Raw genomic sequence first — 16,355 nt, 5'->3', positions numbered from 1 at the left:
GCGAAGCCGGGGCGGACCGCTAGTATATATATATATATTCACTGTTGTATTGTATTGGTTCTTTTTCCACACCACCTGTGAGGTAAGAACCTTAGGTGCGTTTTTTTTAAAGAGGTATCCCCAGTAGGCCTAGTCCTCCTTTTTGGCATGCATCAATATCTGGAATAAATCGGACATAAGGTAGTTTATATTATATCTTATTATATAATTATTATATATAATTATAATATCTATTTATATTATATAGAAAAAAATTTGGACTTTGTATGGAAATCTGTCAGCTGATTAGCGAAGTTTCCTTACAAATTGCCGTTTCTATAGATGACAAAACATCAGCAGATTCTTGATTTATTAAACATCGGGCTTTTAAATCTTCTAATATGCTGCACAGTTCTGCATTCTTTTTCTTTAACCGCCACGCCCTTGTCCTCAATACTGCAATTTTCTTTTTTCTTTGCTCGGCTACACGTTCTTTATTTATTAATTTTTTTCTTAATTTGATTTTTCTCGGTGTTTCCACCTGGAAAAAAAAATATTAAGTTATTTTTTGCAAACTTGAAACAGAAATATATAATAGAAAAAAAATCTTTAATTAAAAAGTATTAAAATAATACAGTTTATATATTTGGGGAAATTAAAGCATGTATTAGTTCAAACTTCAAAACTATGTTACAGGCTTTAGATTCCCCTCACAATTATAGTAGATTTGATTCCTTTTCCAACTTAAATAATTTTACAATTTTAAAAAATATAAGACCACACAGATGTACCTAAATAAGACAAAATATACTACTTATACAAATAACTCTAAACAGTTACAGTGCTCCCACGGTAACTCTTCAAAATATATTTTTTGGTCACGCTATAAAACCACGCTGTGGCAACATTTCCTATACGCCATTAAAGATATCACTTCGGCTGTTCTTTAACATTTGCTACGGTTTTAGTTATTGCGCGAGCACTATATAGTTTCACAACGGCGGCTCCTGCTCCTGGCCCCGTGATCGGCCACAAGCGCTGTCACCATGCGCTGGCACCGGCGTGATGAAATTATTACTATACTCTACTTCATTGTTTCAGAAATAAATGTATTCATTCATTAATTTATTGTTGTATATGAAATAATGATATACCTCAAAACTTGGTTCAGGGGCTTTCGACTGTTTGCTAGTACTAGGTAGCTCAATAATATCCTGTAAAGATAAAGTTTAACTTCGGTAAACCAGAAAATTCAAATAACATAAATGTACAAAATGTACCCAAATGAAATTATTACTAACTAGCTATGTCCCGCGGTTTCACCCGCATTGCTCCGCTCCTGTTGGTCTGTTGAGATAATATATAGCCTAAAGCCTTCCTCGATAAATGGGCTATCTAACACCGAAAGAAATTCTCAAATTGGACCAGTAGTTCCTGAGATTAGTGCGTTGAAACAAACAAACAAACTCTTCAGCTTTATAATATTAGTATAGATATATATTTCACCATAATTTTATAATATAATCAATTTACCTCAAGACTTGGTTCAGGGGTTTTCGCCTGTTCTCTTGTATTAGGTAGCTCAACAACATCCTGAAAAGATTAAGTTAGTTGAATCAGATAATACTAAGAACATCCATGTACAAAATAAAAGGTGTAAAAAAACCGGTGACTAATCCAGGCTTCACACATTCATATGAGCCGTGTACATACACAACAACACCTCATAAACTTCCTCTCCACGGTATGTCGTGCAGTTCTAAAATAGTGCAGTGTTGTTGCTCGTGGGAAAGTGCAATGGAATTATTAATTTACCTTAAGACCTGGTCCATGGACTTTTGATTGTTGGGCAGTACTCAGTCGCTCAACAATAATATCCTAAAAAAATAAAATTTGATTTAGTATAAATAGAAAATATACCCCTATAAAAATAAATTAATAACTTGTTTTGTTTATTATGTAGACGTAGCAACAAAATCGGTCTATGAATATTTAAACTACAACATTTAAATCCAAACTAAATGCATCACAAAAATTACTCACTGTTGTAAAAAGTGTTGGAATTGCATTGGGCATCAAATAGGTTTTTTTTTTCGTTTTTCGAAAATAACGCGACTCAAAATGTATAGAACATATTCTGTGACTTTTTCCTGGTAACCAGTTCTTCCTTCCGGTAGCTCGAATCCATCTGTTTAATGTACTTGTTTCTTTTGGAAACCTAAAAAACATATTTAATATTAAAAAAACATTTCACGATTTTGGGGAAAATTTTACCCTGTACTGGTATCCCTAATGTTAATCACATGATTATACCATAAATTTGAAACTACGTAAAAACAAATGGCGTCCTGAACAACAAGAACACTTCGTAATTTAGTCGGATAACACAAAAAAATGTTTACGTCTATTTCGATGAAAATATTATATATTTGTAGATAATTTCACATTAGAGTTAATGAAAATGTATCAACTATATCCAGTTCTATAAAACAATATACTTCAAATAAGTTTACTTACGTGTGAAAGGTAATATTTGGTAATCTTCGTTCCGGCCGATTTTTACAACCAATCACACTACAACGCACCATATTTTCACTTAAAGTCGGATTAAAACAGATCACTGTCAACGTTTATTAAACTTTGAAGTCACTTAACAGCGAGAAAAAACAGAAAACTAGCAAAACAATGGACTGTAGCCGCTTGTTTGGGACAAACTGCCTTTGTCCCCAACAAAAGAAATCGCATAACATGAGAGAAACAAAAAACAATGTTTCTGTCTCGCTTGCTCTTAGCTTTATAGTCATAAGTGTATTTCTCTCACGCATTACTTGTCATTTTAGTGCCTCCTCTATGGTTCATTCTCACTCTACGTTTTCTCTAATCTTTTTTGTCAAGCTATAAAACGATACAGTTTCAGAATAAAAATAATATAATACGATTATAAATTGACTTTAATCTCAATTGTTAGAAAAAAAAATTATGTCACTAACCATGACACATAAAATAATGTAAATGTAAATTGTACTCAAGTGTAATTTATGTAAACACCTCAGACAGTTATGAATATTCCAGATAATTGCTAGATATGTCAATATTGTAGAAAGAAGGAACTCTAGAAATATTTTCTTTCCAACTGGATTGTGAGTGATTGAGAGTTGATATTTCACGCAATTAAATAAATGTATTTGTATGTATTTATTTACGTTTGTTTTAATTTCATCTACCCTATAAATAAATATTTGTTTACCAATTTGAAAAAGATTCATAGAATTTAAATATATAAAATATTTACAATAATGTATTACAAAACTGATACATTGTACGATATTGGAATGTGTAGTAAAAAACCGTCTAAACCTGTTCCTTTCTAATATTTAATTTGCATTTTATCAAGCAGGTTGAGACTTGAGATATCTAACAAAATAATATGGTAACATTCTAAAATTAAAAAAGTTAGCCGTCAGTTAATAGATGCCAATTGCCAATTGCCAGTGTTCTGTCACCAGTGTCAGCTGAGAGTCGCCTTGACTCTTGTGGCTTTTTGATTGTGTGAGATATGACAGGGATTTGACAGCTATGTTTTTGTTTTTATTTAACTAAAATTTAAAAATTTAATTTCACAATGCTGCAAAATTTGATTTTTAAAGGTTTTGACGTGAAAATAACAAGCAGAACAACAAAATTCCTTCGCAAAATACCTGTCCACACTCGACCTTGTAAGCACTGTGGTTCCAGGTTATATTCTAGTTCTAGTTATAAATTTGGAGTGTTACCGAATAATTATGAAAGAACTTTGTGTAGCAAAAATAACATTTATATTTTAAAAACAAGATATTATACAAGTCAAGTGGATGCTCAGAAAAAAAGCGCCCAGATTGAGACAGTAAAAGATAAAACTGTTGTTACTACAAATGTGAAGTTAAAGTCTTCAGAATTGAAGAGATTGTTTGGTTTAGCTGCACCAGAAAAATGGACTCTGACTGGTAACTCATCTTTATACTATACTGTCATGAATAGATATCAAAAACTCAGAATAGATTATCAAATCTTAAAAACTTTGCATGGTTGCAAATTTATAAGTAAAATTACTGGTTATGTTAATCACTTTAAACCAGTTATTTCTTTACTAAATAAAAAGCACTTATTATTTTACAATATAATATGTATATAATGATCCAAAAGTCACTTAATGGAATATAAATATATTAATGTGTTAATTTTATAAATATTCTCAATAAACTTTTGTATATTGAAAATGTGTATCCTTTATAACTTACTGAGACACACTGCCTGTGAACATTCACAGAAATAATGTAATTATTTCAAAATTTCCAGGTGCAATTGGTTTTCTTGTTATATCCTCAAGTGTTACAATGGCAGTACCATTCTCCCTCGGAAAAGTGTTAGATATCATTTATAACACAACTAGTGATTTGGGAGCTGCGCGGGAAAAACTAGATTCGCTATGCCTAATGCTATGTGGAGTGTTCCTTCTTGGAGGATTATGCAATTTTGGACGAGTATACTTGATGTCAATATCGGGTAAACAATGGTATATTTATAAGTCAGTTGCACATTTAGTTTTCCTTCAAACTATATTATCATAGCAAACATATTTTGTGTACTTCAAAGTACTTTTAATTCAGTATTATGTTTCTCTACTTATTCAAAAAATTATCATTTTTTAGGTTATATTTAATATCTGATAATGATAATATCAGATAGGAAAACAACTGTCTTTAAATTATATTGATTAATCATTATGCTTATATGTTTAAAGTTTATGATTCTGTGTAATGAATTGCCAAAATGAGAAGTGTATAACTAATGATAATTATTGTTATCAGAACATTTGACCAACCTTTGTTCAATAGACTGACTTAAAAATAGTGTTTTTATTTTGATTAATTCATAACAAACATCTATTACTTTATATTTTATTTAAAATTAGTATGTATCTATATCACCATTAGGTACAGGCATTGAGATAAATATTTTCGCTATCAAAAATGTATGATTATTTAACAATAATACTTGTGGCTGTGTGAAACATTCTTATCAGCGATCAAAGCTCAGTAATATTGCAAAAAAATATCAATTTCTGTTTTTCAGAAATTGATAATTCTTCATCTTAAACAAAACTTTGTATCAAGTCTAGATAAAGAATCTATTTTGTTCAACTTCAGTTATCTAGGCTAACCTTGTTATCATATTATTTTACCTATCAATATATATTTTTTTATTTACAAGGAAGCTGTTTTATACTATGTACCTATAACTTTACTAAAGGAAAAGCATGTAGTATGTATCCTAATCCTACATGTTACATGCATACTGGTTTATTATCTTTATATTATGATGACAATTACCTTAAACATACTAAGTAATGTTTTTATACATTTTCACACCTGGAGAGTTAAATTTAATCCGTCAGTCCTCGGATCACAGACACAATAGAAAATCTATTGTGTCTCGGCCCGATCGGGCCGCTCGGTGGTCAATGGGTTAATTGTGATATTTTTGTCACTAATGTAATGATTGTTTGCTTTAAAATTCAGGGTACCATTCATCTGATGTGCATATTGGTTAAAATTTTTAATATCTCCAATTCCGTATACTTGAAAAAAGTTCCTGAAACATGAAAATAGGAAAAATCATCTGGAAAGGCTATCCAGTTGAAAATGTTCTACAAAATGTTCCCATTTTTTATTTCACTAGTAAATATACTAATCCATTTCAGGTCAAAGAATGACTCAGTCGCTTCGTAAGCAAGTTTTTGGCGCTATATTACGACAGGAACCGCAATGGTTCGGCAAGAATTCCACAGGTGAATTAGTAAATAGATTGTCTGCGGATACTCAGTTGGTAGGACGCAACTTGAGTCAGAATGTTAGCGATGGATTGAGGTCGCTGTTTATGGTTGGTGCTGGGACTGGTATGATGGTAAATGTTTCATTTCTAAATTAAAATAATGCAACAAGAATACTTTATTACTCTGAAAGTTTATTATTAACATATAAAAATACACCAGACAAAAATATATCATATTGCTTTGATAGGCGTATTTTGCTTTATCTCAGCAATCGAAATTGTACTCTTTCGATTTTAAGGTCGTATTTTTTTCCAACTTCAATAACATAAATTATTACTGTGAACATAGTACCATTTGTTAATATGAATCTAATATTTATCCATATTGTTTTTAGTTCTATATGTCGCCATCATTAGCTCTAATTGGACTTTTGGTTGTACCACCAGTGTCAATGTTAGCCGTAATATATGGACGATTTGTAAGAAGTATAACAAGACAGATGCAGGATTCTTTAGCTGAAACTAGTGAGGTGAGCTATAATTAACTTTATCTTACCATTTTATTTATTTTTATTTATTACTCTTCAATAAAACTATACATATAAAACTTATTGATAATATAAGTATACAAAACATTTTATACATAATACTTTATATTACTTTTCCTTCTCCTTACACAAAACAGTTGTTAGTAAAGTGTGTTAAAAAAAATTCTAAAAATTACGCTCCATTACAATACATATAAAATAATATAATGCGTAAAATATATTGTTACTATTTTACTATTGCAGTTAGCTGAAGAGAAAATATCGAATATAAAAACAGTAAAAGCATTTAGTAAAGAGAAAAAAGAATGTGAATCATACGCACAAAGGATTGAAAATCTGTTGCAATTGGCATACAAGGAATCATTAGCAGTTGGAAGTTTCTATGGTTTGGTAAGTATATTGAGTTTTTAAGTATGAATTTAGTATAATACAGTCTCATTTAAATATATTTTTTACTAGCTGTGCTGCGCGGTTTCACCCGCATATTACTCCGCTCCTGTTGGTCTAAGCATGATGATATATAGCCTATATTACTCGTGGATAATGTAGCTTTCGAATGGTGAAAGAATTTTTAAAACCGGTCCAGTAGTTTATGAGCCTATTCATTACAAACAAACAAACAAACAAAGTTTTCCTCTTTATAATATTAGTGTAGATAAATATATTTTTTCTTATTTTGGTTTTTTGAATTGATTTAATTTTTTATCCGTTTTTTTTTTTAATTTTTATTTTCAGACAGGTCTATCTGGCAACACAATAATCATATTAGTACTTTACTACGGAGGTGGTATGGTCGCGACGGAAGAATTAACTGTCGGCAATCTTACATCGTTCCTGCTTTATGCGGCGTATGTTGGCATTAGTATTGGCGGCTTGAGCAGTTTTTATACAGAAATGAATAAGGGTATCGGTGCTGCTACGAGACTTTGGCAGATTATCGATAGGGAACCTAAAATACCTGTATCAGGTAAACTAAAATAGAAAAAAAAACCTATTTTTAATTTTTAGGGGATTCTAATTTATTTTTATCATCAACTTAAGAAAATTACTTGTATTGTTTTTGCTTTTTTTTTGCTTTTTACAGGTGGCCTTAGACCAGTAGAACGGCCTAGAGGCGAGATCCTTCTAGAAAACATAAACTTTTCATACGGCGGGCAGCCAATGATCAAGGGTTTGAACTTACATCTCTTGCCCGGGAAGTCTGTAGCGTTGGTTGGAAGGTCGGGTTGTGGAAAAAGTACGATAGCATCACTCATTTTGAGGTTATATGACCCGGAGCAAGGCAGGATACTACTTGATGGTGTGGATATAAGGAAACTCGATCCTGTATGGTTGAGGAGCCATATTGGTTTTGTTAGTCAGGTAATTTATTTTTATAAAAATTACAAACAGGTTTTTCATAAATATTTAGTGATTTTTTTGCACCTGTCTGACTATTGTAGCGCTTTGAGATCTTTTTTTATTATATTAAGTATCTATGACAGGTATTATACATTTTTTTTACATTCAGAGGAAAATTTAAAAAATGCTATTAAATTATAAATGCAATAAGCATTGCTATTGTCGTCAGCATTTATTAGTGTTATTAATATTAATGTGTGTTATATGTTAAGATATTGAATCTTATTGTGTTTAACAGGAGCCGGTTTTATTCACTGGATCTATAAAAGAAAACATTCTCTATGGCCTTGTTGATGAAGAATCAGTGGATGAAGAAAACAAGGTAAAGACTAAAGTCTGATTAATTTATATTTTTGTATTTACATTTCCACACTAAATACTGTCTTTTTTGGTCGTTATTTTAACTAAAGTTTCCGTTTTTATTAACAAACTACAAAACTACGTTTTACCACACCTGCATACATTTGTATGCACGCATAAATTTCATACCTTAGTTCTTTGCCGTACAAGTTCAAACGTAAAATATGAATATCGTCAACATAACTGCGCGTCACGCTGCGTAATTAGGTGCTCTATATTTGGACACTCCTTAACGCAAGTTTTTTAACCCCGTGGTTCAACCACACGCTTGTGGAAAGCATTCGTAAAAACACCACCAAAACCAGTCTTAAGGTGGGTATCGACTTCGCGCTCCAAGAGGTCGAACATTGGCGCGCGCTCCAGCCGCGTGAAATGGATACCAGTTTGGAACGCGCGCCAAAATGTTCGTTGGAGCGGTCGAACGCGGAGCGGTCCGTTCCGTCGGGTGTCGGTTTTTTACCGCGCATCAAACGTGGCGCGCGCGCCAATGGAGACGGGTTTGTCGTATTTTTTGTGTTTGTTGCGCTCCGAGTAATAATTATGGATATAATATATAAATAACCAAAGTTGTTATTATTTATTATTCAGCTATATGGTACGAAGAAAGAAAATTTAAAAAATTATAGATTAAAAATATTTCAAAATCATTTAAAACAAACAGGTGGAATAAAAAAAGCGAACAAAGTTCTAGAGAGAACCAAACAATTAATGACACATCTAAGCACCCCCACAGGCTCTGTTACCACACACAGAAAGGAATTACTGGATGTTGCCACATCGTTTTACAAAAACTTATACAGTAGTACGAATCAAGAGCCAAGTAAAACGTTGCAAAATTTTATGACCAATAAAAAACAATATAACAAAAAGTCTGATGATGTCCCACCCTTCCTAGAATGTGAAGTGGAACTTTCTATTAAAAAGCTCAAATCAGGAAAAAGCCCCGGCCCCGATGGTATAACAAATGAGATGATCATAGCGAGCCAACCACACATAGTAAAACCTCTGACAAATTTATTCAACCTCGTTCTACAGAGAATAGAATTTCCAAAACAATGGCTATGCTCAGATATAATATTATTATACAAAAAAGGAGACCCTAAATTTATAAGTAACTACAGACCGATTAGTTTAATTCCATGCATATATAAAGTATTTACCTCAACTCTGCTAAGAAGACTAACATATATCTTAGATGACAAACAACCCATTGAACAAGCGGGCTTTATGAAAGGAATGTCTACAATTGACCATATACATACAGTAAAACAGTTAATAGAAAAATATAAAGAATTCAATCAGCCCTTATATATATGCTTTATTGACTATGCAAAAGCATTTGACTCTATTTTACATAGTACTATATGGAAAGCATTAAAAGCTCAAGGTGTCAACGACACATACATATCAATTATAAAAACAATATATGAAAACAGCTATGCTAGAGTAAAATTAGATATACAAGGACCAACATTCAAGATTAACCGTGGTGTTAAACAAGGGGATCCACTTTCAGCAAAACTGTTTATATCTGTACTGGAATATATCTTCAGCCAGCTAAATTGGGAGTCATATGGTCTCAAAATCAATGGACGATATTTATCGCACCTGAGATTTGCAGACGATATAGTTCTGTTGTCAGAAAATGTAAGAGAATTGCAAACAATGATAGAATCGCTAAATAAATATAGCAAAAAAGCAGGTTTAAATATAAATCAGGAAAAAACTAAGATTATAACAAACAGCCACCAGTTACAAGTCACAATAAATGAAACTCCTATAGAATATGTTGAAGACTACATTTACCTCGGACATCTTATCTCATTTAAGCTATGCAACGAAAAAGAAATAGAAAGAAGAGTCAAGCAAACATGGAATAAATATTGGGCTATGAAAGAGATTTTCAAAGGACAAATACCAATTCCACTAAAAGCTAAAGCCATGGACATATGTCTTACACCTTGCCTAACGTATGCATGTCAAACATGGCCCCTTGCAAAAAAGCATTTAAACAGAATTAGAATCTGCCAACGAGGCATGGAACGAAGCTTTTTGAATATTAAACTTAAGGATAGAATACGAAATAGTGATATAAGAAAAAGAACGAAAGCTCAAGATGCAGTAAGATATGTATGTAAATTGAAGTGGAAATGGGCAGGTCACCTGTGCAGATTGAGAGATGACAGATGGTCACATTCGGTAATAAATTGGACACCTTTTTATAAAAAGCGTAAGAGGGGAAGACCAATCACACGATGGAGTGATGATATCAAAAATCATGCAGGTGCCCTTTGGACTAGATTAGCTAAGAACAGGGATGAATGGAAGAAATTGGAGGAGGCTTTTACCGCAAAAAGCGGTCCTTATTATATTTAATTACATACTATTACAATTAGAAAGACTAATTAACTAACACTTAATTTAATATTTAAAAAATAGAATTGTTATAGAGAAATAAGAATAATGTTAACACTAACCACACTAACAACAAAATTTGTAATTAGATATAAGTAAAGGAATTAATAAAAGCTTTATTTATTTTTATTTTTATATGGTACGAAAGAAGTTTTGTGGAACAGTAAAATTTCTTCGTATCATAATAAATCGCTTAGAGATCTTCTCTAAATGATTTATTGGTTAGCGAGAAATCAGTAGTGAAATGGGAGTCCCTGTGCCGGAGTTACAGACAAAAATGCTGCTGCTGCTCGTACACGACTAGCTTCCATGATGAACGGTCAAACACTGGAACAGTTGCCACGCGCGCCAGGCGCGCTTAGTTGATATACTTCAATTATTTGGAACGCGCTCCGCGGAACGCACTCTCGGCGCGGTCATTCATGGCGCGCGCGCCAGGAGCGCGAAGTCGATACCCAGCTTTATAGTAGAGCCATTTTAATTGGCAACATTTGACAGTTCAACAAAATTCAACAACGTAACTTAGTAACGACAACATAGAATAACATGATATTTCTTTCTGTTAGATCTGCACATTTGCTTAACTTTTTTCAATAACGATTACATATTTATAATAATAATGACCGATACAAGTAATTTTAAGATTTCTTTTTACTGATGAACCATTCTAAACATAATAAACAATTTCTGAATTGAAGAACTGACGTCGCTACAATTTTGTGTCAATAAACCTTTTTTCTTTTTAAATACCAGAGATGTTACTCTAAAAATCGAGATCTGACATCTAGAATCGAATGCATTGATTACTTGTGAACAAAAATCATCATAAATTAATAAATTCGATTTACAAATGTTTCAAATCCGTATCGATTAATTCACTTTAATCGATGTTTTTAAGCAGGTTACCTCTCTTCGAAGATAAAATTGATAGACGTCAAATGTTGCCTATTAAATTGGCTCAACTATAGGTGGTAATGTTTTTTTTGACGTGACAACGTCTTATAATTCGATAGAGCCGGCTGCACGCACGAAAAAACATGACTCATGCGGCGTTACCTCGCTCTGAGGCGTTCCATGTAAGGCTTGAAGTGCAAGCGAGAGAAGAACTATCGTCAGTAAACCGACTTTACAGACAACCAATTTTTTGTGTTAAAAGAAATGTTTTAATTTCTCAATTAATTCCCTTAGGAACCAGCATGGCTCGTAGCGGCCCGAGCAGCACAGCTCCAAGAGCTGGCCAGCCTGAGCAGCGCGGGGTGGGAGCGGCAAGTGGGCGCGGGCGGCTCGGAGCTCAGCGGCGGGCAGAAGCAGCGCGTCGCCATCGCAAGGGCCATCGTTAAGGTTAGCGAGTGTGTGCTACAGTACGATTCAAACTTAATGGCGGCTCGGAACATCGAACGATCTGATGCGCAGAAAACAATTTTAGATATCATTAATTCTATTAATATTTCAATTCAATTATGGTTTTGGGTAACCTATTGAAAACTCGAATTTCTATTACCCGAATCTTAAAACCCCGAAAACGGTTGTTAGAACTTTTAAAAGACAGATGTAATGAATGACAAATTTTTAAAATTCCTTTTTTAATTTCCCAGATGAATCTATTTCCAGATGCACCAAAACCAGATTTTTAAAAAGTATTTTTTTGTTTCCCGTATTCTCATTATACAGATCTCAATATACCAGATTCTCAGAATACTTTTTTTTTGTTTCCCATCGTACCATTTTCCAAATAAACTATTGCCAAATTTTCATAATCTTTTTATTTGGTTCCCATATAATCGTATAACAGATAAACTATTGCCAGATTTTCATAATCTTTTTATTTGATTTCCATACAATCGTGATAATACCTTTACTATCGACTGAAAATAAACATTGTCAGTAAGTAAATTTATTGTTTTACTTGTCCATTACAGACCGGTTTTAGTGTCAAAGTCGACTCAGTAGGTTAGGTTTGAACTACGACCCCCACGCTAGAACTGACTCGCTATTGTTTTACTTGCCTATTACAGAAAGGTTTAAGTATCAAATTCGACTCAGTAGGTTAGGTTAGTTTTGAACTGTGACCCCCCATGCACGAGCCGAGCGAGTGAAGCGAGCGTGCCGCGGCAGCGGCCGGCGAGTGCCAGAACCGACTCGCTATTGTTTTACTTGCCCATTGCAGAAAGGTTTAAGTGTCAAATTCGACTCAGTAGGTTAGGTTAGTTTTGAACTGTGACCCCCCATGCACGAGCCGAGCGAGCGAAGCGAGCGTGGCGCGGCAGCGGCCGGCGAGTGCCAGAACCCACTCACTATTGTTTTACTTGCCCATTACAGAAAGATTTAAGTGTCAAATTCGACTCAGTAGGTTAGGTTAGGTTCGTGCTGCGTCCCCCTGGAAGGATTACGTTTTGCTGGATATCGTTTATTTGAATTTCAAAAATCTGGACATTGTTTGTCTGGATATCAATTAACTGTATTTCAAAAATTTGTGTTTTAAAAATCTGGCTTTCGTGCATATGGATTACGGTCATCTGGATTTCGTGCATTTAGATTTCGTATGTCTGGAACTCATTCGTCTGGATTGTAAAACGTCGTACAAATAAAGAAATGGGCAAATGAAATTCGGAGTTGCGATTATATGGCAAACAAAACTTCGAAATTTTAAAATTCGGGGTTATGAAAAAATGTCCAAACGTTTTCTGGATTATGATATTCGGAATATTAAAATTCGAGATTAAGATAGGTAACCATGGTTTTGTTATCATTCGTGCCGAATACTGAGCTGGTCCCGTTTGTCAACGTGAAAATGCCCAGTACCTTCCCACATTATATGAATACATATTTTGATGATCATTACTTATTGATGATAAATAATTTAATGTGTGTATTATATTATGTGTGTTGCTAAATGTTTATATTGTGTAAAATCTCATGCTCTGGTGTATTTGTGTTATGTTGACAGTAAACGTTTATTTATTTATTTATATCAACGGGATGCCAAGGTACAGACAGGTACTTGCGCGCACGTGCATTCGCATGTAACTTCCGAACCGCCATTAAGTTTTAATCGAACTGTACGTGGGCACAGCTGCAGAGCTAGCCCCAGTAGCTGTGGGTGGGAGCGGCAAGTGATAAAAAAAAACGAAGTTAAGCAACGGTTGGCACGGTCACAAGTTGGATGGGTGATATTTTTTTCAGTTTTATTTTTACGAAGTTAGTGTCGCCAGACCACATGTTATACATAATATATGAGCTTCTACTTAGTGTTGCAAGAAGAGAAATTTGTTTTTGTGTTTGCCTAGTTTGTTTGGTTATAATTTAAATTTTTACGTGATAGAATTTGGTAGTGGATTTACTAGTAGAGAGCGAAATATATTACTGAGATATGTAGGCTGTATGTTTTTGTTTTAATCTCTGGTCGATCCGGAGTCCGGACGCAGTCGGGGGTGTACGCTTCGTAGGGAAATTCTACATACGAAATATCAGTCCAACCGGTCTGTAAATATAAATAATTTGGAAAATCCAAAAGTGCACGCCTCATAATTTTTTTTTTAATAAATATTTATTAATTATTATTTTTGTTTATTTAATAACAATTAAACCACATCGAATCAGACCCTGAAAAATGAAAGGGTTCTATTCCTGAGCATACTCAAGCGTAAGAGAAAAAAAAAGACTCGATTAGTAAAGTATTTCGGTCGCTATCGTGTTAACAAGAAAAAGGATCCGCACATACAGACACACGGACGTCCAAGACAGAACTTTTTTAGACTGTTTTTTAACTAGTTTAAATAACAAAAGTGACATCAAAAATATCATGAACGTTAAAAATAGTGTTTTTTCTTAATATGTGTGTGTATGTATTATCTTACAAGTGCAATGTATGATACATAAAGACATTTTAAGTTTGAAAAATCAGATGTTTTGCGCGAAGTGACAGTAGTACCCACCTCAACGCTTCGCTTATGAGGCGTGCAATAGGAAGTTATAAAAATCTACCCATATAACAAATACAAATATAATCATTCATTACACTAATATAGCTGTAGATTATTTTATTCTCCTATATCATTTGAATACTCTGATTGAAAACAATAGCCCGTAAAAACTTACGCTAAAGTATTTACGTTATCAACGTCAGACATTTTTTAGTTCACGTGAAGAGGGTCAAGGATTTAGTACAAGATAACTAACGTTGGTTTTCAATTTGTTCTAATAAATCATAAACACAAATATGTCTCATTTGATAAAAATAAGATATTTAATATTAACTCGTCATATTATTATTATTTATTCTAGTATCCCGAATTCATATCGTATGCCATTGCAATAGCGATTGAACTTAGTTTAAAAAAAAAACGAATTGTTTTTTATATTTTTTTTCTTTTCAGAATCCAAAAATCCTCATACTCGACGAAGCTACCTCAGCCCTAGATGCATATTCAGAATATTTAGTAGACAAAGCGTTAAAGGAAATTAGTAGAGAGCGAACGGTTTTGACAATAGCGCATAGACTAAGTACGATACAATCGGCGGACGAAGTCGCGGTAATTGGTAATGGTGTGATTATCGAAAAGGGTCCTTATAAGGAATTAATTGAGAAACCGAACGGTTATTTTAGAGAACTTATCACGCACCAAGCTTTCGCGCAACCGAAGTCAGAAAAGGATAAATTAAATGTGAAATGATGCATCACGGAAGAATTATGGGGTTTTGAAAGTGAACTATAGCAGCAAGATTCTTAATTTTTTTATTTTGTGAAAAAAATTTTTTAATTATTTTTGGAATGTAATTTTTAATTTTGTGGATGTGGATATGAAAAAATTGTCTTCCTGATATTTAATCTATAGTTCATCTTCAAAATTGTATCGTTAAGCCTTATTTGTTATCGATGAAGCAATTTGTTTAATGCCTTTAAAATATAGCTATTGCTAAGTTACAAAAGATTATAATATCAAAATATGTAAAGTATTTTTCTAAAGTCACAATAAGATATGATGCTATATTATTATATTGCGTAGTTTAAAATTAGTTGTTGATGCTTAATAGTCAATGATTCTCTGTTGATTTTTTAAAGAAATACCTATTATTTGTTATACATATATCGTTCTTAAAAATAAATATAAATATTATATACTGTATATACAATTATCTTGTAAAAAATGTAAGATAAAATTTATTTGCTTAACAAGTACAATATGATATTTATTTCTGTTCCTTGTTCATATGAAGTGTCTAAGGATCACATCACTGCCATATATTCACATTTTTGTATAAAATGATTTAATACCTTATTTATTTAGCAACTTTATAGCACAGGTGATCGGATTGAATTAAAGTTTGCTTTATTTTGAGGTAAAAGAAATTTATATTATTTATTTATAGTAACATCAAGGAGCTATAGAATAATACATATATATATCTATGATTTTTCGCTGTTGACAATTTTGGTGATGAGTATAAATTAAAAGTATAGGTATTGTTTTAGTTCTATATTTTGTTATGTTATTTCAAATGACAAAGTGCATTCGAATACGTCGTTTAGCATTGACTGAGTAAACTGTCTTAATGAAGCAATGATCGTATTGGATGCACTAATAAATTATGCGTTGAACTTTGGAACAAAGGTTTTATATGCTTTTTTTTGTTGTTAATTTATCTTGTGATATGGGTGGGCAAGTGACATTTTGTGTATGTAAAATTTTAAAGAATTATGTACAAATTTATTTTATAGTGTAGATATAACGGGTAATGGAATAAAATATAAATTAATTGGATGAAATAAAAAGCTATTGTTATTTTTCAATCATTTTTATATTATTTAAGCATAACTTTATGTACATTATTTTTAGGTAG

General features: G+C 32.7%; 2 protein-coding genes across 2 annotated transcripts; one reads left to right on the top strand and one right to left on the bottom strand.

The window, feature by feature from the left end:
• Positions 1-129: 129 nt before the first annotated feature.
• On the bottom strand, positions 130-2,872 carry LOC149487018 (uncharacterized). The gene is made up of 7 exons (XM_089697308.1): positions 2,497-2,872; positions 2,023-2,197; positions 1,795-1,857; positions 1,513-1,572; positions 1,134-1,193; positions 311-520; positions 130-159 (listed from the first exon to the last, which is right to left on the bottom strand). Exons 1-7 carry the CDS (start codon positions 2,565-2,567, stop codon positions 130-132), a joined length of 669 nt encoding a protein of 222 aa, XP_089553434.1. The 5' UTR covers positions 2,568-2,872.
• Positions 2,873-3,446: 574 nt separating this feature from the next.
• On the top strand, positions 3,447-16,308 carry LOC149487017 (ATP-binding cassette sub-family B member 10, mitochondrial-like). The gene is made up of 10 exons (XM_089697227.1): positions 3,447-3,962; positions 4,315-4,521; positions 5,720-5,922; positions 6,186-6,320; positions 6,582-6,728; positions 7,074-7,305; positions 7,423-7,700; positions 7,978-8,061; positions 11,703-11,855; positions 14,891-16,308. Exons 1-10 carry the CDS (start codon positions 3,602-3,604, stop codon positions 15,185-15,187), a joined length of 2,097 nt encoding a protein of 698 aa, XP_089553353.1. The 5' UTR covers positions 3,447-3,601; the 3' UTR covers positions 15,188-16,308.
• Positions 16,309-16,355: the final 47 nt, after the last annotated feature.

Source organism: Colias philodice, chromosome 7, assembly GCF_061535455.1.
Source record: "Colias philodice isolate Cphi_HAF_F1 chromosome 7, ilColPhil1 Martin Lab GWU primary, whole genome shotgun sequence".
NCBI classification, from domain to species: domain Eukaryota; kingdom Metazoa; phylum Arthropoda; class Insecta; order Lepidoptera; family Pieridae; genus Colias; species Colias philodice.
This window is presented reverse-complemented; position numbering and strand designations above follow the sequence as displayed.

Bases quoted from the DNA above. Each gene is read 5' to 3' on its own strand.
- LOC149487018 (XM_089697308.1), bottom strand. From the start codon at position 2,567: ATGGTGCGTTGTAGTGTGATTGGTTGTAAAAATCGGCCGGAACGAAGA. The intron at 2,198-2,496 runs GTAAGTAAACTT...TATGTTTTTTAG, and splicing joins CCAAATATTACCTTTCACAC to GTTTCCAAAAGAAACAAGTA. The intron at 160-310 runs GCAATTTGTAAG...GATTTATTCCAG, and splicing joins TTTTGTCATCTATAGAAACG to ATATTGATGCATGCCAAAAA.
- LOC149487017 (XM_089697227.1), top strand. From the start codon at position 3,602: ATGCTGCAAAATTTGATTTTTAAAGGTTTTGACGTGAAAATAACAAGC. The intron at 4,522-5,719 runs GTAAACAATGGT...AATCCATTTCAG, and splicing joins ATACTTGATGTCAATATCGG to GTCAAAGAATGACTCAGTCG. The intron at 6,729-7,073 runs GTAAGTATATTG...TTTTATTTTCAG, and splicing joins TTGGAAGTTTCTATGGTTTG to ACAGGTCTATCTGGCAACAC.